Raw genomic sequence first — 24,880 nt, forward strand, 5'->3', positions numbered from 1 at the left:
CGGCGAGTAGACCCTCCATGGACCCAACCGACCCTTCCCACGGCCTCCCACACACCATGAGCGAGGAAATACGCACATTCGTCAGCTGCATCATGGCAAGGATGATGCAACCTCTGGTGAAGCTGCTCACCAACCCCAACCATGACATCGACAAGCAGGGGACCCTGAGCGAGCTCCTGCAGGAGACTGTCTCAGTCTTCACAGAATGTGGTTTCCAGCCACCCCCCGACCTGAGGGACACGCACCTCCGCTCCCTCTACCCAGCCGACCCCAACCACCAGAATGGAGAGTCGACGAGCTGAGGCAGACGCCGATGAGGACCAGCTTGCTGGCCCTCCCAGGCTACGAGTCCTGCAGTGGAACGTGCAAGGTCTCCGACCTAAGAAGCACCAAGTACTGCAGGCTATCTTCACGGAAAACCTTGACGTGGTGCTGCTCCAGGAGACCTTGACGCGTGCCGACTTTGAGTGGAGGGTGGCGGGTTATTCCCTTCACTCGCTCCCTGCCACAGAGAACACCCGCGGCTGTGCGGCGCTGGTGAGGAGCACCATCCTTCACCGCAGAGTATCCGCACCAGTCCACTGCGGGGAGGGCGTGGAGGTCCTGGCACTAGAGCTGCAGGTCGGGGGCATCCCGCTTCTGGTGTACAACATATACAGGAGCGAACGATACCAGCTGGAAGCAGGCGAGCTGCTCTCCCTCACCACCCACACCAGCCTCCTCGTGGCGGGCGACCTGAACGCCCACCACCCCATGCTGCAGTCACCATCTCCAAGCAATGAGACGGGCCGCCACCTGGCTGTGTTACTCGAGGACATTCCCCATATCCGCCTGCTCAACACAGGGGAGGCTACCCACACCCGGGGGGGGGGGAGGCTTGACCTCACCCTCGCCTCGAGCGACCTGGCCGCCGGTGCTACATGGCGAGTACATCCTACCCTCACCAGCGACCACTTTGCCACTCTCACCACCCTCCCAGTGGTACCCCCCAGCGCCCCCCCTCCCCCCTCCACGTTGGAACATCGGGAAAGCAGACTGGGCCAGCTTCCAGGCCTCCCTCGACGAATGGTGGGCCGCCTACCAGCCACCCGTGGACCTTCACCGGCGGGAGAGGGACCTAACTGCTGCTATTGAGAGGACTGCTAACGCAGCCATCCCCAGGAAAGCCCCGAGCCGTCGTCACCGGCCAAACTGGTGGTTCTACAACGAGGAGGTGCGGGAGAATAACCACAGAGTGAACATCCACAGAAAGCTTTACAAGAGACACCCCAACCCAACCAACTTGAGACTACTTCAGGACGTGGTGGCCCGCGCACGGGAGGTGTCCCTGAAGGCCAGGGAGGCCAAGTGGTTGGAGTAGTGCGCCTCCTTCAGCCACCACACGTCTCTAAGCCAGCTGTGGAAAAGCGTGAAGACCGCCTCCGGCGCCGCCCCGCCTCGCCCTGCCGCCCACCCGCACCCACACCAGGAGGCCGAGAGGCTCGTAGCCGAATTCACCGCCCGCGGCTCCAGTGACCAGCTTCCAGGTAGCACGCACCGTCTCCAGCAGCAGCTCCGGCCGCGCCGCGACATGGCCATCGAGGAGGTGACTAAAGAAGCTGAACAGACCGTCCCTTCACTCCTCAGGAGCTGGAGCGGGCCAAGAGACGGGCCCGTGACACAGTAGCAGGGGCCGACGGCGTGACGTACTCCATGATCGCTCACGCCGGGCCAGCCGGGGACGCCGCCCTGCTGGCCACAGTCAACGAGTCGTGGATGGCGGGATGCCTGCCTCCTTCGTGGAAGGAGGCTGACATCCAACCAATCCCCAAACCGAGGGAGCCCACCAAGCTAAGGCCTATCTCCCTCCTCAGCTGCACGGCCAAAACGGTTGAGAGAATGGTGCTTGCTCACCTTCAGTGGCGTGTGGGGCCACTGCACCCCCACATTTTCGGCTACACCCGCGGCAGGAGCACGGCGGACAGCATCCTGACACTGCTGAACCAAGTCAACCACCGCCCCGCCATCGATGTCTTCCTCGACTTGGAGAAAGCATTCGAGCTGGCCAGCCCTCACGCCATCCTCGCCGTCCTCGTAAGGGAGGGCGTGATGGGAAGGATGCTAGCCTGACTCCGCGACTATCTGCAGCATCGCCGCGCCAGAGTAAAATTCCAGGGCCTGAAGTCCAGCTTCCAGAGGTTGGAGAACGGGACGCCCCAGGGCGGTATCCTCAGCCCCCTCCTCTTCAACCTGCTGATGGAGCAGCTGGTGGCCCTGCCCTTCCACAATGGCACCATCTTCCTCAGCAACGCCGATGACCTCGCTCTCGTGGTCACCGGGAGGGGCAACAAGCTCAGGAAGGCGCAGCAGGCGCTCGACATTATCAGCGGGAAATGCGAGGTGCTGGGCCTCAAAATATCTGCAGAGAAGTCCCGCGCCATGATGGTGAGGGCTATCGACCCGGCAGGTCAGCTCTGCGTCCAGGGCGTCGGACTGGCCTGGGCCAACTCATACCAGTACCTCGGGGTATGGGTGGACAAGTGGCTGTCCTTTACAGCCCACGCCGCCCACCTGAGGGAAAGGGCCCAGGCTAGGCTGAACGTAATGCGAGCCATGACACGACCCACAGCGGGGACCATTTTCTCCGTCCTCCGACTGTACTTCATATTTGCAGTGCGCTCCCTGGTGGACTACAGTGCCCCAGTCCTCATATCGCTCTCCCGTAGCCAACAGGAGCGGCTCGAGGTGCTGCAAAACACCGCCATGAGGACGATGCTGGGAGCTCCGAGATGGACCAGTGCGTGCGTCATGCAGAACAAGACCCGCCTGGTGCCACTCACCACCAGAGTAGAGCAGATCGTGGCCTGCCGCGTGGCCAGGGTCCTGCAGCGCGACTCCGAAGGAGTAGCACAGAGAAGACTACGGCTTGCAATGACGCAAGGGAACGATGTCCTCCACCGCAATCCGTGGCTATTCCAGTCCACCCTGGCCACCCACAGCCTCGCCCACATTAACGGCTGGCGCTGGCAACACGCCGACCTCCCGGCCCTCACCTACCGAGCCCAACCCCCGTGGGAGCCCCCAACAGCAGAGTTCTCCACCACCCGGCTACCGGCCAGCAAGGCGCTCTGGACCACCGAGGAGCTGCAGCATCACACCCTCATGGCGGTGGCGCGGGTGTCTGAGCCGGACGGTGCCATATACTACACCGACGGCTCAGTCGACCCCGGAAGTGACAAGACGGGCGCCTCTGCCATCAGCGCTGGGACCGAACTGCTCGAGAGGACGCCGGATTACTGCTCCACCCTGCAGACAGAGCTTGTGGCCATCCACCTGGCCCTGGAGCACGCCCAGAACCGCCAGGAGGCTACTGTGGTCCTACACACAGACTCCAGGACGGCGTGGCAGGTCCTCCAGCAGCCGTACTCCAGCGACAATGTGGGACTCGTCACTGCCATCCTGGGCAGCCTGCAGAGCCTCGCCGCACAGGGACGTCGGGTAAGGCTGCACTGGATGCCTAGCCACGTGGGCGTGCGAGGTAATGAGTCCGCCGACGTTGCTGCAAGAAGAGCCGCTGGCGCCCCCCACGTGACCAGGCACGTGCCACCTAGTCTGTTGTATGTGAAGGCGCGAGCCAGGCGTGCCGCAGCCCACCGCGCCCACCAGACTCACCGTCAGTTAGAAGGAGCAAAAAGACAAGCTGCTTGGTACGCCGCCACCACCGACTATCAGACGTTGAGCTCCTTCCATCAACAGCCCAGGGCGGACGGCGTACTGTTGCAGAGAGTTAGGCTGGGCTACTGCACCAGGGAGGAGCTGTACGACGGCTTCCAGGGGCAACAGTGCAATCACTGCTGTAGACACAGCCGCCACCCGCTGCTGCACTACCTACTGTCCTGCCCGGCCACGGAGGCCCTCCGACCAGCGCCGCAGACCCCCGCCCACCCTGCAGAAGGCAGCCTCCTCACGCAGAGAAAAGATTATTCACATCGAGAGGACACCCCCGCTGCGCTGTCTCACCACGTGAATCTGGACTCCTCTAGCCACAATCACCCTAGTCGCTAGTTCTGATTGTCGTGCTAACGCCACATACCGAAAAGTACTGCTACCCGAGGCAATTCCCCCTTCTCTGTGGAATCTCGCTCTGGCAGGATTATGCCCCAAATAACTCTCCCTGCACGATCGGCATAGCCCGTGTGTTTTTTTTAAATTGCCTTTACGGCGGGAGAGAGGGGAACCCCGTCAACAAGCTTTGCCCGGTCTCGCACACTCTAGTGCACTCGGGCCACGTATTTGATCGATTGCTGCTAGGTAGACAGGTTACGCAAAGCGAATCGGCACCAACGCATTAGTGAACGCCCGCGCCCCCCTGCCCCTTAGATTTCAGCGGGTTTTTTCACGTCACCGTTGCGCTTTAAGGTATTTTCTCGTTATCAGTGCCGCCATGGCGGCTACTGATCCTCCGACTGGCGTGTCGAAAAGGCGTCGATGCGCTCCAGGTTCACCAGCTCCATCAGATTATGAAGCTGCTGTAGTTATGACCCCAGCTAATGAAAAGGGTGGTAAGCTCTCCACCTTCAAGGTCGTACCCTCGGAGGGGTACGACACTGCTTTTGAGGTGGTGCGAGCTCTGGAAAAGGGCCCACTCCGTGGCAAGCTTCTGTCCCTCCGGCCCCTCGGCGATGGTAACGTGTTGCTGTTACCAAACACTTACGAACTCGTCGAGGAGCTGGACGGGATCAAGTCTCTCGGTGGCAAGCCAGTGAACCCGGAGCGTCTGAACCCGGAGGACAGGAAACATCGAGTCGTGGTTCACGATTACCCGACCAGTTATATGACCGAGGCCATCGAGGACCATAGTCAGGTAATCGCGGCCACGAGGATGCGCCGATGGGACAAGACGCCCACACGCCAGGTCCTTATAACGATCAAAGGCGAACCCTTTGATAAGATAGACCTGGGATGGTATGGCAGGTATGATGTACGAACGTACATCCCTGATCCTCTCCGTTGCTTCAGGTGTCAGCGCTATGGTCATCACCAGGCGAGGTGCACTTCGAAGCAGCCTAAGTGCGGCATTTGCAGCATGCCTCATGCCAATGAGACTCGTCTTAACAAGTTCAAGGCTGGCACTGAGACTGTTGCCAAATGCCCCAACTGTAGTAAGAAGCACCACGCCTGGAATACCTCGTGTGCAGTGCGTAAAGTTCAGGCCATTGCCTGTAAAGAGAGGACAGAGAAGCGACAGGACTTCATACCTGCCCCCCCCCCAGGAACATTTGTATGGGGCAGCAGGAAACACTCTCCTACCACAGCACCACCACCACCTACACACAGTGCTCCTGATCTGAACAATCAGTAGCATTTTCCAACACTGACCCCAGCTCCAACACAGTCTAACACGAAAACACAACCAGCTCCCAAAAAAGCCACGCCCACTTCTAAACTCGTGCCCGCCTCTAAACCCGTGCCCACCTCCAAATCCACGCCTGCCCCCAATCCCAGCCCCAAACCTAAAGCCAAACCCACGCCCCCAGTACCAAACCCACGAGCACAGGACCGACGGTCCCCTCCACCTCAATATCCGTCCGATGTCATCCCCCTTAGGGAGGATGATATCGACCTGATTATGACTGGCGTCGTCTCTGCAGTCGCTACGACCCTCGGGGAAAGCGACCCAGACAAGATGCTAGTGATAGTGGACAGGGCCGTCAAGAACGTGCTCAAACTCCTGAAAGAGAAGAGGAACCCTAGGCGAAAGGAGAGGACTCTCCCCCCTCTACCTCCTCCTCTCCCGCCTCTTCCTCTTCCTCAACCTCCTCCTCCTCCCCTTCCACTTCCCCCAAGCCTGCCACACCCGCTTTTACCATTGGGAAAGCCACACCCACATCTTCAAAGACTAAGAGAGTGTCTTCTGCTAAGCCCCAACGTCATTTTGCATTGAGGCTTGAAGACTCCTCTTCTGATGAGGAGGGAAACGCTCCCACTGTTACAAAGTCGCAACCCATCTTGTCGTCTGACCGGGGAGGACAAGATGAGACTGTAATGGAAACCGACAGGGAAGAACATCGCCCTGTTCAATAATCACTTAAGGTTGCTACAGTGGAACGTAAACGGGTTCCGCAGCAAAAGGGCGTATCTCCTTGCGCTTGCGCAAGAGCATGATTACGATATCATACTTCTCCAGGAGACATTGGTGAGCGATGAGGTGCGATTTCCGGGATATCGCATCTTCTCCCTCCCTCGCTTACCCACTACTAGGGGATGCATGATCTTAGTCAAATCATCCATCCCCTGTAGTGAGATCATGGACCCTGTATCATGTGGGGATGGTGTAGAAGTTCTTGCGGTTCGACTTCATCGGGCCCACGAAACGTACACCATCTACAGCATATACAGGGGCCAGAGAGCGGAACTGGACCTTGGAGAAGTGTGTGCTCTTGCTGCGGACAGGCTCCTCATCATAGGAGGGGACTTCAATGCCCACCATGATATTTTGATGTCGCCCCATGGGCCCAATGTCGCTGGGCGCCACTTAAGTTACGTACTAGATGAATGCCCTGACATTGCGTTGTTGAATGATGGAAATCCGACGCACGTGCAAGGTGGACGACTTGATCTGACCTTGGCGACGGCCACTCTCCTCCCTAGGGTAACCTGGGAGGTGTATCCTATTGTCACTAGCGATCACTTCGGTGTCTCTGTGCACATACGAGATGCACCACCCATACCAGCTGTATTACCTGTTCCCAGGTGGAAGACAGCTTTGGCAAACTGGCCAGTGTTTGAGAGGTCTGTTGAAGAATGGGCAGCATCCTACGTTCCACCACAGGACGTGGAAACGTTAGAAGCTGACTTTTCTGCAGCCATTCAGGTGGCCGCCAACAGAGCCATCCCAAAGGCTCGCCAGTCCCCCAGAGAACATAAGAACAGCTGGTACTATACCCCCGAGGTGAGAGAGGCCAACCATCGGGTGAACATGCTTAGTCGTGTTTTCCGACGGCGCCGAACTCAGACCAATTTGGCCAACTTGCGTGCTGCAGTTCATGACGCTCACGTCATAGCTGCAGATGCCAGAAGAGCTAAATTTCTTGAATGGTGTGAGGGCTTTAACGCTCACACCTCCCTAGCAGATGCTGTGGTCTAAGCTCCGTAAGGCTACTGGCAGGACTCAACCACGACGCACTCATCATGCCCCTGATGCTGAGGCGCAGCGGCTGGTGCAGGAGTTTGTCTCTCTCTCCAGCAGCACCTCACTCCCGCAGTGTGTTCAAGACACACTGCAGGACCTCCAAGGAGTGAGGCGTCATAGTGTTGAGGACATGGTGAGTCGATCGGATGATACTGACGCTAGCTTTACGCTCCAAGAGCTACGGGTCACGCACAGGATCAGCTCAGACACGGCACCTGGAGAGGAGCTCATCACCTATTCCATGCTGACCCACCTTGGGCCAGCGGGTGACGAGGCACTTCTAAGGGTGATAAACGCGTCTTGGAGGACTGGCAAGCTACCAACAGCCTGGAAGACGGCAATCATAACGCCAATTCCAAAGCCAAAGGAACCTAGTGCTTATCGCCCCATCAGCCTGACAAGCTGCATGGGGAAGACAGCGGAGAGGATGGTGCTAAACAGGCTGCTGTGGAAACTGGGCCCAATGCATGAGCATATCCATGCTTACTGCAAGGGCACTGGCACAGCAAACAGTATAGCAACACTCCTCAATGCTGTCAGAGGCACACCGTCCATCGTGGTCTTTTTGGATTTGGAAAAGGCGTTTGAGCTGGCCAGTCCACTTGTGATATTAGACACCCTTGCTCACAAGGGCGTAAAAGGCAAGCTGCTTTCTTGGATTGCTGACTATCTCAGTCACCGGTCTGCGAAAGTACGCTTTCAGGGTCATATATCAGAGGCCAGAATGCTGGAGAATGGCACTCCACAGGGGAGGGTCCTCAGCCCCACTCTGTTCAATGTGTTTGTCTCCAACATTCTGGAACTACCTCTACCACATGGGTGCAAGGTCATCTGCTATGCAGATGACATTGCACTCATAATTACTGGGAAACGGCAGTGCTTCAACAGGGCTCAGCGCTGTTTAAGCACTGTGGCGACGGAATGTTGCAGGTTAGGGTTAAAGATCTCCCCTACAAAATCGAAGGCCATGGCATTGAGACTCTGGAAAGAAGGGAAGCACCTCACCATCCAGGACCTTAGGCTGGACTGGGTTTACCAGTATCAGTACCTGGGGGTCTGGATTGATGAGAGGCTCACCTTTCAGAAGGAACTAACCTATCTCAAGGAGAGACTGAAGGCAAGAACTACAGTTATGAGAGCAATGACGGGGAAGGCACTTGGTGCCACGCATCGGGTCCTTCGCACATTCTATGTGCACGCAGTCCGCAGTTTGGTGGACTACGCCGCCCCAGCTCTCATAAATGTGGCGACTGCCAAGCTTGAAGACCTGGAGCCTTGCCAAAATGCCGCAGCAAGGATTATCCTGGGAGCTCAACCTTGGACTAAGATCGTTAACCTCCAAATGGAGGCTTCATTGCCTTCATTAACATCACGGGTCAGAAGGCTGGAGGTCGACTTTCTTGCCAAGATAGTCCAGAGCCCTAGGATAACTGAGCTGAGTCAGAGCCTTGTGACAGCTCTGGGACGGGTGGATACTCTTATCCACTCCAATACCTGGTTATCACGGGCGGCTGGGATCCTGGACTCCTTCAGGCTCACCAGTACTCTCCTTGAGAAGGGTAGGGACTCTCCACACCCAGAGTTCAAGCCCCCACCACCATGGCTGTCGATACCTGCAACCTTCGTTGTCGCAAAGCTTCCCTGTAAGAAGAAGTTATGTGATCAGGAAAGAGTACGAGCGCAGGCCCTACAAGGCATCCGCGCACTGTCGGAACCTGGAATGGCGGTCTATTACACGGATGGCTCCGTAGACCCCAACAGGCCTCGCAGTGCGGGGGCTGCTTTCGTGACGGATGGTTTGACCTACGGCAGGAGAGTATCTGATCATGCGTCCACTCTCCAAGCTGAGGCCATAGCGGTACAAGGAGCGTTAGAGTATGCTCTAATATCTCGAGCTGGTCCTGTGGTGATTCACACGGATTCACAGTCTCTGCTACGCAGCTTGGAATCGATACAGCCCAACGACAATGTACGCCTACTGACCTCCATCCTAGCACTCCTGCTGAAGCTGCATCAGCAAGGCAGGAGTGTTAGGCTCAACTGGGTGCCAAGCCACTTAGGTGTCCAAGGTAATGAGCTAGCCGACGCCGCAGCTGAAGCGGCGCGCCAAAGACCAGAAGTCGATGTTGTCGTCCCTCTCAGAAGAAATCAGTTGCGCCTACGCACCAGGGCTCTTAATCAGGTACAACGGTTCCTTCAGCACAGACTGGAGGCAGAGGTGTCAGAGAGGGTTAGGTGGTACAGGGCAGTCACAGAATATGAGCCCCTTGTACTTCCTCGCTCCACACCTAGAAAAGTGGAAACTCTGCTCTTCCGTCTTCGACTGGAGGACCGTTGTTTCTGGCAGATTAAAAGCAACTCAACACCTGAAGATAGAAGATGCCGCCACTGCAGCCACCCAGAAGCCACCTTAGAACACTACCTCAAGCATTGCCCTGCAACTGCTTTTCTGAGGAGAGGGCCTCCAACAACATCTGAGGGTCTTGTGCGTCGCCTATGCCGCCACTTCAGCGATTATGAACTGCGTCGGCTGGTGGAGTGTCAGCCTCCCCTGTAAATATATATATATATATATATATATATATATATATATATATATATATATATATATATATATATATATATTGACACATGTATTCACTGTAACATTACTAGTAACACCAAACACCGATAGATCAGGAAGGGTGCATTCGCCGAGATGTGCATACGCATTTTACATGCGTATGCACATCTTATGAATGTATGAGTGTGTGTGGTTGGGCCCACACACACTCGTAAGTAAAATCACCCTCCAAACGGGCTCACATCAAAAGCCCGTGGGAGCTTCACTCCCTAATTACACACACACACACACACACACACAGCCTCCTCAGCAGTCAGGCAACGAGAGCTGCCCTCCTTGTCCGCCACACGCCCATGGACGTGATGCTTGGGGTGCTCAGGGCGGCACCCCCCCCCCCTCGCTGACCTCCCTACGCCCTCACCTTCCACCCACTAGGGCACAACAACTCCCCCTCTGGCGGGCTGTTGCCCGCATTGTATATCAATGTATGTATATCTGTACATATTTATACAATAAATCTTTATTAACTTAACTTCCGAATTTACATCTACCGGGCCTAAGCGTATGCACCTCTCACTTCCCTCCGTGTTCACTGCTACTGGACCAAACGTATGTTACGCATTGACCAATAAAAATATCGAAAAATAAGAAAACGAACTGGGTTACTTTTATCATTTTCAGGAGGCGTTTTAAGTTGTGAGATATTACTGCACCTAACCTCCGGTCGTCTCATTGAATAGCCGTTACCATCCGAACTGAGGGGACACGGGTCACGATCATTACAATATTTCGTCGGTAATGGTTTATTTCTCGGCCATGTATGACACTGGAATTCCGTGCACCTCTTTGCTACCTTTAACTTTCCCTAAGGGTGTACCTTGTAATATTCTATTTACTCTAAGCACTCCCCCACCCCTATCGTATATAATTTTAGCATCTCACTCGTAAGGGACGCTTTCCCTGTTTCTACTAAATTAATTGGGCACTTCTCTCCCACTACCTCTACTTCGTAGGCTCTGTTACGTAGGGATTTTCTCTAGCAAATGACGCTTCCAGTGGCCGCGGGCTTTCGGAAACTAGTCTATTGTTCGAATGCTCTGGAGCATCTGGTTACAGTTTAAGTGTGTAAGTTTATTTGGCAAAGAATCAATATACATGAAATGCAGATAATGACAAGACCACATAGTTCGAAATAACAATTACAATTGCCGAGGATAACACCAAAAAAAAAAAAAAAAAAAAAAAAGCATGTAAGCTTATTTCCATTGTGGTCCTCATCAAGGTCTATATAGACTTTGGTCCTCATTAGACTGATTTTCTACACTAAGTTACACAGACAACATACGTAGGGGTCAAGGGGACCAGAGACAGTATGAGTAATACAGATCAGTAGCCTACACATATGACATAAACATTATTATAGCTTTGTTAATACTACTAAAATACTCGTAACACGTAGGGGAATGAGACTCCCTATTATAGCCTATCAATGTGAGGTGGACCAGAACTGTCCCTGAGAAGTCGACTGATCGAAATCCTGAACTATGTGGCGTGATTTTTTCTTATTTTGTCTACGGCCTTTAGTAATGATTATACCCACTATCCGAATGAGGCTGATGACATCACTCCCTTTTGGCGGGACAGCCCATGGCATGAATCGCTTTAGTCACGTACGCACAAAAAACTAATACATACCAAACGTTTCAAAATAGAATTTTCCATCCTTACACTAATACGTACAAAAGTAAAAAAACAGAATTCCCATCCTTACAGTAGAATACCAGAAAGGAGCAACATTCATTGAGTCCCATCTCATACTCTGATTTATCATACCTAGCCTCAAATTCATGTAGGCCTACAGTTTCAACTTATCTACAGTATATCCTTGATTTCCAGTTGTTCCTGAGACTGTCTGGCCAAGCAGTCCTGTCTCCCCAAGAAGTGCCACAGATGGAGTGTGGTTTTTCCCACAAATCCCTTATAGAGTGTATATTATGTTATTAGTGTGTGTGTGATTGTGTACAATGTAGTCTTCCATAATATATTGTATAGTATGGGATGAAGTGTTACATCCTGGACAATTATTTATGATGTCATCCAGCCTTTTCTGGTAGCTTAGAAGGGCTGGATGGTAGCTACACTACAAGTCTGGCCAGGTGGTCTCTGTCCTTTCAGGGTAGAGAGGATTCAGAGGGATGGATATCAGGGGGCCTGGCATGCAGCAATGTATTGTTTTTAAGTTTGTTGATGCAGCAGCAAATTATATGATTATGGATATACTTCTGGAGTTTAGTTTCTAATGGCTGTGGAGGAAGAGAAGAGAGTACTTGTGTGTAATGTAGGTACCTGGGTGTTGTTTTGATGTTTTGTTTTTTTTCTTTTTTGCATGTATGGGTGTTCTACTATGTAGTGCTAAGTGTAGGTGTGGTGTGTTTGTGACATTTGTCCACAATGTGGTCATCCAGTCTCTTCTGGTAGCTTAGAAGGGCTGGGTGGTGGCCGCATCGCAGTCTGGCCAGGTGGACTCTGTCCTTTCGTGGGAGAGAGGATTCAGAGGGAATATCAGGGGGTCTGGCATGCAGCAATGTGTTGTCTTTTAGCATGTTAATGGAGCAGTGAGTGATGTGATTATGAATATGCTTCCAAAAGTTGGAATTTGGTGGTTTTGGAGGAAGAGAAGAGAGTATTTGTGTGTGATATAGATATTTGGGTGTTTTTTGTATTTCTTGGCGTGTGGGTGTTCTGCTATGTAGTGTAGCAGGTGTACTGTGTTTGTGGAGGCTTCAACAAATGTTTGTGTGCCTCTCATCATCTCATGTCAAGGTGATCTTTGACTTTAAGGACTTTTGTTTCATAGTGTAGGTGGTCTGTAGGTGATGTATATGTGCAGTCTGTAATTGTTTTTAATGCTTTGATTTGTATGGCCTGAAGTGTGTTGAGGTGTGTCTCACTGAGATTAGGTGCCTATGCTGGATTTGCATAATTCATCACTGTAAATATGCATTGTTTCTATATTGTAGTATTTGTTTCTTTTTGTCCAGATGTTGTAGTTCCAGTGATTGATTTAAGTGTGTTGAGTCTGGGTTTGTATTTATTTTCTATGTTGTGTTGTTTAAATGACATGGATGTATCGTATGTTACACCAAGAATTTTTGGGGTGTGTGAGTGGTATTAGTGTTGTTGATATAGAGTTGAGGAATGTATTTGTGTTCTTTTGTCCAGTTGGTGAGAAATGTTGCTGTAGATTTGGCTGGGGCTATTTTGAGTTTGTAATAAATCATGTGTTGAGTGTATCAAGGTATGGCTGTATTATTTCTGCAGCTTTGTCTGTGTTATGATGTGTACAATGTACATGTGATTGTTATGTCATCTGCATAGGAAGAGATTTGTATTTCTGAGGTGTCTAGTGTGGGTATATCATGCATGTATAGATTACAGGTCATGGTGCCACAGCGTCTTTGTCATGGGACCACTCCCCAACCCCAAAAGTTGGGGGCCAAACAGCGGCAAACATCCCTGGCCACCGGCACTACGCAGGTGGCACCTATCTCCAGGATGGGCTTCGGTTACCTGGGCAGGTACCACATCCTTTCACAACATGCACTGTGATGATGTGTTGTTTGACATGGATGTATAGTATTTTACAACAAGAATCTTGGGTGTATGTGTGTGTGTGGTATGAGTGTGTTGTTGATAAAGAGGCATGGAATGTGTATTCCTCTGTCCAATTGGTGAGAAGTGTGGCTGTAGAGTTGGGGCTATTTTGAGTCTATTTCTAGTGAACAAGGTGTTGAATGTGTTGAGGTATGGATGTAGTTTTTTTGTGGCTTTGTCTGCATTATGGTGTGTGCATGTAATTGTTGTCATATACATAAGAGATTTGTATTTCTGATGTGTGGGGTATAGGTACATCATGCATGTATAGATTAAAGAGTGAGGGGGATAGAACGGAGCCCTGTGGTACTCAGTTCCTAAAGTTGTGTATGATGATTGGCCAGTTATCATATTTAGATATTAATTCATGTATTGTTCCAGCTTGGGCTATATCACCTAAACTATTCCAAGTATTCTATATGGAAAATTATGTTTTTTCGTATTCTTTAAACTATTCCAAGTATTCTATATGGAAAATTATGTTTTTTCGTATTCTTTAAACTATTCCAAGTATTCTATATGGAAAATTATGTTTTTTCGTATTCTTTAAACATGTGGTCTTTCTTAATTTGTTCCCATGACCTCTTAAAGCCCTCCCATCCTGTGAACTTGTGAATGTGGTAATTAAGATGAAGTAATTTCCTTCATGCTTCTAGATGTTGGTGTTTACAAGAGGTAGAAACTGACTACTTTATGTCCTTTCATGTTTGTTAGCTAGTGACTGTAATGTTGTAAATATGATCTAAAAGTGTTTTGTAAATGAGTGTACAGTAATACAATACATATTAACAAGAGGTGAGCTAATTCACTTCAGTTCTTAGCTGAGTTCAGTGTTGAGTCATTTGGCATGGAGAACCAATGCACAATAATGGAAATTATAACAGAAGAAGAGCCCTGTTGTTATTCTGTACAGTGTAAGTCCTGTGGAAGAAAAAACTACTGTGCTGTCATTTGGAGCTGTGTTTGACTTACTTTGATAAACTAAAGCAGTGGCTCAGAAATATAGAATGGATACTTCTCCCCAAAAATCATCAGTAACCTTATTTACTCCAGACAACCATGAAAAAAAAAAAAAAAAAAAAAAAAAACCAGCTAAACCTTTTGAGAAAAAAAAAATATCTAGGCCTCACTTTTGATACTTGTATAACCTACTCACACATCAAAGATCTGACAGTGAAAATCAACAAAAAAGTAAACCTAATAAAATCTATCAAAAGCACAGGCTTTGGACAACAGAGGGAAACTAATTACTCTCTATAAACAATTCATAGGAACTGTCAACTATGCTTCCACAGGGTTCCCAGCAATTAGCAAAACACTTCAACAAAAATAATACAAAATAAAATATTAAGAATATCAACTGGATGTACCATAAGCATCCCAATAGGACACCTGCACACAGAAACTAAAATCCTCCATATGAAATACATGAAAATTATATACAACCTACCACCAGCTATACCCCGCACACAAACACATTCACACCCAGATCACTAAACAAACTCTTCAAGACACATCACCAAACTAAATACTTTACCAACACCCTCCAGACAACAGCCTCACAGACTATTTGGCCCAGTCTGGAGACCAGGTCCCAGCCCCTCTGCACTGCACCTACTTGGGAAAGTGGGGAATAATGTGTGTTGATTCTTGGTTCTTGAGAGGTGGTTTCATCCTGAGGGGAATCTTCTTCTCACTATCCTCAAAATAAGCAGTGTAGCCTCTTGCAGGTCTGACACTACCAGCAGCATAATATCTAAACATCTGTAACAACCTACCACATATACTACACAAAACATTCACACAAACATATACACACTTAGATAACTAAACAATCCTTTCATGAAAGACTGCCAAACTTAATAAACAAGCCCTATATATAAGGCATACATAGAGAACCCTCCCACACCTGACAAGAACACTAGCATGCATGCATTCAGGAGACCATTCAGCATTCAGACAGTACCAACACAGAATAAGCCTGTTCACAGAACCAGGCTACCCCAGATGCAAGCACCACACAGAAGACACAGAACACCTCATACTATACAATGCCCCACACTAACAATTCCCAGACAACAACACAAAATTTCTCTGACTTATGGTCCTACTCTGGGGCTGTTGCTGGTTTCCCAAAGGTTGTGGGTCTCCTGAAAGAGACACCAGGAGCAATGGGTTGATTGATTGGTCATCCCCACAGAATAATTCCTCTCAAGAGAAACAAAAACCACACTGGGACACTTGCACTGAAAACATCTTCCAACTCTAAGACAGTACCACCACAGAATATGTCTGGCCACAGAATCAAACTACCCTAGATGCAACCATCACACAGAATACAATGGACCCCTCATCCAACAACAATGGCTTGCACAATCCCTAGACAATAACAAAGTATTTAATTCCTGAGTGTCCCATGGGGGTGCCTAGTGTCTGTTGCTGATTACCTGGGAAATGTGGGTCTCTTGCAATGGAGACCTAGGGTAGGAGATTAATTAACAGGTGCGATACTTTACTTGCCCTCTCATCTTCCCATACTCACCTTTCCTTTTCATTTTTTTCTGTGTTAAGACATCCATCTTTCTTACTATCAATCTTTCAATTTTTGCTGTAATTTGTTCCACATCCATCAGATTGATTAACAGATACAACACCTTGCTTGCCCTCTACTCCTGACACCCTACCTATCATCTTCACAAACTCATCTTTCCTTTTCAGTTTTGTTTCACTGTCTTACTACCAATCTCTGTCACTTGTTCAACATCCACACATGTTCAAAGACCCAATTACTAGGTGTATGGATGGAGTCTTCCTTCCAGACTTTTTTTTGCCTCGACTCTTTGCAGGAGAAAAATACAGAGGGGTAGCCAGTCCCCACTCATATTATCCCATTTGCCTTCTATGGCAAGAGAAGGACATTGGTAGTGGTATTCTTATATTCCCACTACAGTTGGAAGAAAGTTTTGTCAGTGACTGAATATACTGTCAGTCTCAGTTCCTAACTTGGCATTAATTTCCTTAATGAGAGCTGATCCCATGGGCCAGGGAGGAAAGTCTGGAAGAAGGCCTAGCCTACCATAAAAATTTTCAGTCTTCTTTATTTTCTGTTCTCAAATATCTTTGCATTGTCTGCACAGGGGTGCAGCTTGTTATTTCTTACATTATGTCATTTAGATCATTCAAGAGTACAGATGCAAATACTGATTCTTGTGGGACTTTTTTTTTTTTTTTTTTTTTTTTTTTTAACTTCCCTCCATGGGTAAAACAGTTTTGTTTTTCAAGGTTAAGGCATAATGAAATCCATATTTTACTGGTAAATATTTACTGTGTAAAGTCACATTTAGCGGCTCATGTGAGACACTCACGTACCAAAAATGTTGATGCCAGTAAAAGAACTGAGAGGTGTTATATAACATAACAGTTCTCAGCAGTAAACAGGTTTAATTTCTTGCAAATCTGAAAATGAAATGCTCATCTTCTTTTACTCTTTAAATCTGATATAATCCTGTCAGACCAAAGAGTACCTGAATATGAATATTGCAATCCCTCACAGCTTTTCTTAGCCTATTTTCTTCTTTCAAATCTGTTCATGTTATACAACACTTCCCATTCTCCCAGTGGCATCAACTTAAGACAAGCTTCCTGTGAATAAATACTATGTACAGCAGAGCAACCCTGGATACATTTGAAATTATATTGTAGCACCTCTTTGTATTTGTGGAGCTTGATTATGAAATTCATGTTATCCAATAAACATACAAACAAATCTGATGAGTATCCAAGTTTACCGAGTACAACAAGCTCTTTAGACTTGTGAAGACCCAAGAAGGCTTTTTCCACATGGTTATCAACTAAAATGGCTTTCCAGATGGTGTCGTTCATTGTAGTAAAAAATGACTTATATACATATGACAAACCTACACTACAACTGCTAATGACCCAATACACCGTCAATGACACCAATATTATTATTGTTATCCTACTAAATGAGCAAAGGTGGTGATGAACTGTACTGATGATTAACGCCTGCATCTCAAAAGTGGTATTTGACCCAAGAGAGCTGATTACTGAAGGACACAAGTATAAAAGATGGTGTGGAGAAGGTTGGCCTAGGCACAGTGAGAAATCCACTGTACTCCATCCTTCAGCTAGTAGCAAAGGCAATTGATGATTTGTTTTGATTTTGTGGTAATCCAAAAGATTCTTCCTACCACTACTAATGACAGCTGTGGTGAAACAAATATTACAGGTCTAAAAGGAGATATATAATGATGAAGGACCATCTTTGCTCCCAAGAAGCTGCATCAGGAAATGGACAACAAGGATCAATTCCAATGCTGAGAGTAATGCCAAACCTGTGGTTTCTTTAATTCCAGTGATTTGGTTTTCACTCTCAGTAATATTCCCTGAGCCTCCATTATCCTTGGATGCAGTGGACAGAATGAAAAAGAAAATAAGATCTCCAACTGTCAATAATTGTTAACTGAATCCTATCCCTTACTCAGAAAAAAGTGCGTATATATATATATATATATATATATATATATATATATATATATATATATATATATATATATATATATATATATATATATATATATATGAATAAATGAAACATAAATCAAACGATATATAAAAATCCTTCAATATTTGTACTGACTAATTACTATCTCCTCATCTATATATTGTTTTTATTTATTTCTTAAAAATTCCTGGTGGAGATCCTATTTTCAAGGGTTTCTGTATGAGCCAAATAAATATAAAAGTAAAATGTTTAGTAAACAGTAAACAAAAATGAATTCATTACAAATAAATGAATCTAAATGACATGCCAAATGAAAAACAAAAGTATGGACAGTGAAAAACTACAGCCAGTCAACCTTAGTACTCAGCAAGGAAACCCCATTCAATAGGGTCACACCTCACCCAACCCAAGGACTAAAGCCGAGCTTAACCCTTCCTTAGCACCTTGGATGAGAACTGCAAGAAGTCCATCATGCAGCCGCGATGGCCCCGGCTGACTGTATCTGTTGTCTGCACCACAGTCAATCCAACCACTGGGTGCAGAGTACAGGACAGGGATGACATGCACACAATCACTAGTATTAAGAATGAAAGACTAGAATGCAAAGAAAATACACATTCACCATGTGGGGGGAGTTATGTGGCTTGCTCAATAGCATCTTGCAAGGTTTCAAACTTCCAAGTGCTTTCTGTTTTGCTGATAGCATGAAGAGAGTGGCACATTCACGCAACTGCACCAACCCTTGGATTGGATCAGAATGGTTTATGCACAGTAAATTGGGCATATAAAAAAAATGAGTATAAAGATACGAGTTGGTAAACTTTGGAATAAAGTTATAAGCAAATTGAAGTTCAAAACTATACATAAAATAAATAAAGGCATTAGTGGTGCAAAGTTAGAGTAATGCAAAAATAAAAGTTGCATGGAACCAACCTAGAAAGAGACTGGGCTAAGGCCTAGTGTGTGTGTGCACGTGTTGCTTGCCCTCCACACGGCCAGGAGGAAAAGCCAAGGGCACGGTGACCTGGTGATACACTGAGACGACATTGCACAAGATCCTTATATCAAATTAGAGCATCCAAGAGTCCAGCTGAGATCCAATCCCTAATCCTAATCAATGCATACTGCCTCTAACCCTTGATGCTAAAACACACACAACAATTGACAGAGCCTAATGTTATCCCAAATTTGAAAATGAAAGACAACTGCCAATCTAATGAACTGACAATAGAAAACACCCTAAGAGAAATGATTAAAGCTCAATACCTTACATTCCCTTTAGCAGCACTGCTACTCTCTCTCTCCTTCACTCTTGGATGTACTTCTTAAGCATAACCTTATCCTAGCAACCCTCCCTCAGTACCAAAGCATCCAATGCAATACTTGAGTGATACTGGTAAGATTATGCCTCACCAACACAAATACATACACTGAGTGGGATGATACATACTTTTTTTTTTTACCAAAACTCTGACAGTGTGAGTCAGAGTCTAAGGAGATGGCATAGCTAAGTACAAGGACATATCATCACAGCAAATATTGGCTACATAATAACAATGCACACAAACTAGTCACTGCTTTGCCAAAGCCAATCTAACCTTAAGAAAGGCCAAATGGGACTTTGGAGCCAAATGGCATGACTTGATACAAAATTTATTATATGAAATGTTCATATTTCATGATGAATATTGTGTGTTATAACACACACTGTGTTGAATGGGTATTTATGAGAAAGGTAAACATAGTGGCATCTGTAAATCTGCATGAAATGACTGGTAGAAATGATCACAGCACATCCTGCTTCATCTGCAGGAAATCAAAAGTCCTTCATTCATTACTAAGCGAGCATTGAGAGCTGCTTAATGTCCACACATGAAGAACTTATCAAGTCCACTCATCACAGTCTTCAATAATTGGCTTGCAGTCACATAACACTGAGAGTTATCCATCTGTGCCAAGCAAAGTGTCATCTATAATGGGTAGAAACAGTGCCTCAGCATAAACAACAACAACAACAACAACTCTTACAAAGTCACTAGCAAGAAGTCGTTGGTAAACTTATCTAAGAAGATCAGCTACAATGCCATATAGTTAAACAGTCATGCCCATGTGATGTTAGGATATACATGATGCCTGCATTGTTGATGACTGGAGAGAAAATTGGATGGTCCTCATAAGAGTAATCTGACAGGACTGGGTGACTGGAGGGTACTCACTGACGTCTTACCACAAATATTTTTTTCTTCCCCTTGCTAGAGATCAAGGCTGCTGCATCTCAAATAATCATATTTGAAATGTAATCACAAAGCTTCTCATTGTTTTCCAATATGGGGATTTAAGGCAAGTTTAATCCTTTTAACAATAAACCACTGTTGGGTTTCAAGTTTCACTGCAGGTAGCTTGACCTGCATTAACTGCAGAAATAACATCAGCTGATTTTCAACTTTTTCCAACTAAGGGCAAAACCTTCACATTTCCACCCGAAGTCAGGGTATGTTCCTTCAGATACATGGCATATAATAACAACGACTGCATAGTACTCTAAAATTCCATTCCTCTGACTTTGTAAAGGTGCTCTATATCTCATTCCCATCCATTGTCCTTAATCATGTGGGCCAATTCGATGATGTACTTTCCTTCCTTGTACTTCTGACTCGATTCAAATGCATGTTCCTGCAGAAAAATAGAAAGTCCATATATAATATGGGAAACACATTACTTACAGAACTAAATTATACAGAAATTCTATCAACATTGAAATACAACTGGTTTTACATTCACCTGGAAAAAATGAAAAAATATACTTCTACATATATACAAGCATACATATTATATAAATATAAATATTTACCTAACTGTAGTATACAGTAAAGAAGCAGCTTAATCTATATACTTGATTTCAAAATATCATATTTAGATCTGAACTTGTATATTGTTTGAGTGTGGGCTATATCACCTTCTAAGCTATTCCACATATTTATACATCTATATGGAAAACTATTTCTTCAAATACTTTAGACATGTGGTCTTTCTTAATTTACTTACATGACCTCTTGAAGCCCTCCCATCTTTAATCAGATCTCTTCTATCAATACAATCTATCCCCTTTAGTGACCTGAACACTGTAATCATGTCACCTCTTTCTCTTTAATCTTTCAAAGTTTGTAAACCTAGTACTTTTAGTCTTCCCTCATATGGTTAATCTGCCAGGCTGGGGACCAGTTTGGTTGCTGCCCTCTGTATTCTCTCAATCTTGCTATGTATGTATTTACCTAGTTGTATTTTGTGGGAAGGGGAGCTACGCTCGTGGTGTCCCGCCTTTGTATCTTGCAGTGTCTAGTTTGCTCTTAAGCTCATGAATGATTTTTGCGCACACTATCTCATTGTCCAGTTTGTTCCAAGTGTCCACCACTCTATGTGGAAAACTGTTTTTCTTCAGATATCTTCTGTAGCTATGTTTTTTTATTTTATTTTCATGTCCTCTTGTGCTTCTCTTGTCCCAGTTTAACAAGTCCTCTCTATTGAGTATTTCTGTGCCTTTCATGATTCTGTAGATGGTCAGTAGATCACCTCTCTTCTTTGCTCCAGAGTCGGTAACTCCAGTTTAGCCAATCTCTCCTTATATGACAAGTTTACAAGTGCAGGTGCCATTTTTGTTGCTGCTCTCTGGATTCTTTCTATTTTCATTATATTCTTTTTGGTACTGGGTGACCACAATGTCGCCGCATATTCTAGTCTAGGCCTTATCAGTGTGATCAATATTTTTTTAATAATTTCTTCGTCCAAATATGTAAATGCCACTTTTATTGATCTTAGCAAGTTATAGGATTCTTTGACAATTTTGTTTATCTGTTTGTCATAGGTCAAGTCGTTTGAGATTATTACCCACAAATCTTTTTCGGATCTCTCCTTCTTTACCTCCTTGGTTCCAATTTTATATTGTCCTGATATTCTGTTTTTGCTTTTTCCAAACTCCATTATGCTACACTTCTTAATATTGAAATCCACTTCCCATTTCTGACTCCAGTTCCATACTTATTCAGGTATTCCTGCAGTGATTCGCAATCCTTTTCAGTTTTTACTTTCCTTAACAGTTTGGGGTCATCTGCAAAGAAGCTCGTGTAACATTTCATATAATCCATGTCATTCACATAAATAGCAAACATTATTGGAGTCAATACAGATCCTTGCGGTACTCCACTGATCACCTCTTCCCAACCTGAATATTTTTCTCTGAGCACTACTCTCATCTTTCTATCAATCAGGAAGTCCTCTATCCATTTTAGTAGGTTCCCTTGTATCCCTCCTATATGTTCTAGTTTTTTTTAATAATTTTTTGAGTGGTACTTTGTCAAAAGCTTTTTGTAAGTCCAGGAAGGCACAATCAGCCCATCCATTCCTTTCTTGCACTATTTCTATTAATCTTGTAGAAACATATTAAGTTTGTGGTACATGATCTTCCTTGTCTGAACCCAAATTGTCTTGGGTTTATTATATTGTTGTCTTCCAGGTGTTTTACCCATATATTCTTGATGATTTTCTCACAAATTTTGGCTATAGTGCTTGTTGTTGTTGTTGTTGTTGTCGTTCCCTAGACTGTCTGTCCGAGCAGTCCCGTCTCCCCAAGGAAGGCCACAGCCGAAACTGGGTTTTCCCACAAATCCTTTATAGAGTGTATGTTGTGTTGTTTGCGTGCATGATTGTGTATAATGCAGTCTTCCATTATGTGTTGTATGGTATGGGGTGAAGTGTTACATCCTGGGCAGCTGTTCACAACACGGTCGTCCAGCCTCTTCTGGTAGCTTAGAAGTGCTGGGTGGTGACCGCATCGCAGTCTGGCCAAGTGGACTCTGTCCTTTCGTGGGAGAGAGGATTCAGAAGGGTGGATATCAGGGGGTCTGGCATGCAGCAGTGTGTTGTCTTTCAGTGTGTTAATGGAGCGGTGAGTGATATGATTATGAATATGTTTCCGGAGGCTGGAATTTGGTGGTTGTGGAGGAAGAGAAGAGAGTATCTGTGCGTAATAAAGGTCTTTGGGTGTAGTTTTAATGTTTCTTGGTGTGTGTGGGTGTTCTGTTAAGTAGTGTAGCGGGTGTGATGTGTTTGTGGTGGCTGCAGCAAGTGTTTGTGTGCCTCTCATGTCGAGGTGGTCCTTGACTTTGAGGACTTTTGTTTCATGGTGTAAATGGTCTATAGGTGTTGTATTTGTGCAGCCTATAATTGTTTTTAGGGCTTTTTGTATGATTTGAAGGGTGTTGTGGTGTGTCTCACTGAGTTTAGGAGCCCATGCAGGACTCACATAATTCATCACTGAGCGTATGCATTGTTTGTATATTGTTATATTAGTTTCTTTGTTTTGTCCAAATGTTGTTCCAGTGATTGACTTAAGTGCGTTAAGTCTAGGTGTGCATTTGTTTTTTATGTTTGTGAGGTGTTGTTTGAAAGACATGGATGTATCGTATGTTACACCAAGAATTTTCGGTGTGTTTGTGTGTGGTATTAGAGTGTTGTTGATGTAGAGATGAGGTATGTATTTGTGTTCTTTTGTCCAGTTGATGAATAGTGTTGCTGTAGATTTGGTTGGAGCTATTTTGAGTCTGTTTGTGATGAACCATGTGTTGAGTGTGTCAAGGTAAGGGATTATTTCTGCAGATTTGTCTGTGTTACGATGTGTGCATGTGATTGTTATGTCATCTGCGTAGGAAGAGATTTGTATTTCTGAGGTGTCTGGTGTGGGTAAGTCATGCATGTATAGATTAAATAATGTGGGGGATAGAACTGAGCCCTGTGGTACTCCGTTCTTAATGTTTCTGATGTGCGATGATTGGCCATTATATGACACATGAGCATTCCTGCCTGCCAGATAATTGGCCAGCCATCTTTTGGTGTTATTGTGCATGTCTGTGTTATATATTTTATTTGTTAGGTTGTGGCGGGGGATAGCATCAAAAGCTTTACTAATGTCCAATGTTATAAGAAGTGTTCTGTGGTGGGGCCTATCTGAATTGATGCCATCTAAAATTCTTTGTGTGAGGTTTGTCAGAAGAGTGTTTGTGGAGTGTAGTGGCCTAAAACCGTGTTGCGAGTCAGCAAGGGGAATACTGTATATGGTGTGACAAGTTTAAGTATTAGGCGTTCAATGAGTTTTGAGGGGGTGCAGAGAAGTGTGATTGGGCGGTGCGATGTTGGGATTGTTGGGTCTTTGTTCGGTTTTGGAATGGTGATTATTTTACCATGCTTCCAGATGTCGGGTATAGTGTTGTGTGAATAGCTGTAGTTTGCAATGTTTGTGAGTGCGTGTATACCTTGTGGTCCAATGTGTTTTAGGTGGATGTTGCTTATGTTATCAGGGCCACAGGCAGATGAGTGCTTGAGATTATGCATTATGAGTTTTGTCTGACTGTCTATGAAGGGTGTATAGTCTGAGTCTGTGGGGAAGTCTTTCTTACGTCGAATGGTGCGTCGGTCGTCAGGGTGAGATGTAAGATGGCTCGTCTGTGCAAAATGTCGTATGAGTGCGTTTGCTTGTTGTCTGTTTGAGGGTAGATTATCTGTTGTGATTATTGCTGCGTGAGAGCGTGTAGTGTTAGTGTTGGATAGTGTTGGATAGTGTGATGCTGTTGAGTGTTTTGTACAATTTGCTGGTGTTTGTTTTGTGATCAAGTGTATTGATAAAGTTTTGCCAATTTTGTGTTTTTTGTTCATGTATTTTATTGGCAATCACAGTGTTTAGTGTTTGTATTTGGTCTGCTATGTTTTGAGGGATAGGTGTGGGGGTATCGTGTTTAATTGTGTCACGTTGTCTGATGAGGCCTTGGATTTCTGGTGTGAAGTTGGGGTTGTGTGATTTTCTGTTGCCTCTAGGGATGTATCTCTTGTCTGCGTTTTGTATGATTGTATTAAAAGCGTGCACAGCATTGTTTATGTTTGTGATTGGTGTACTGTTAAGTGTTTCAAAATGTTGTTC

General features: G+C 46.2%; 1 protein-coding gene and 1 pseudogene across 4 annotated transcripts in view; one reads left to right on the forward strand and one right to left on the reverse strand.

Moving 5' to 3' along the window:
• The first annotated feature begins 1,570 nt into the window (after positions 1–1,570).
• Positions 1,571–10,138, forward strand: LOC143039248 (uncharacterized; annotated as a pseudogene).
• Positions 10,139–16,693: 6,555 nt separating this feature from the next.
• The window catches only part of Ypel (Yippee-like), a 485,504-nt gene continuing 477,317 nt past the window's right edge, over positions 16,694–24,880 (reverse strand). For all 4 annotated transcript variants that reach the window (XR_012967632.1, XM_076209305.1, XM_076209307.1 and 1 more), the window contains one exon: positions 16,694–20,586. Coding sequence is in view for 3 of the 4 variants with exons in the window: in XM_076209305.1 (XP_076065420.1) it covers positions 20,497–20,586 (90 nt within the window). In the remaining variant the exon portion in view is untranslated. The remainder of the gene's footprint in view (positions 20,587–24,880) is intronic.

Source organism: Oratosquilla oratoria, chromosome 26 (genome assembly GCF_046742065.1).
Source record: "Oratosquilla oratoria isolate Oo_2021 chromosome 26, ASM4674206v1, whole genome shotgun sequence".
Taxonomy (NCBI): Eukaryota; Metazoa; Arthropoda; class Malacostraca; order Stomatopoda; family Squillidae; genus Oratosquilla; species Oratosquilla oratoria.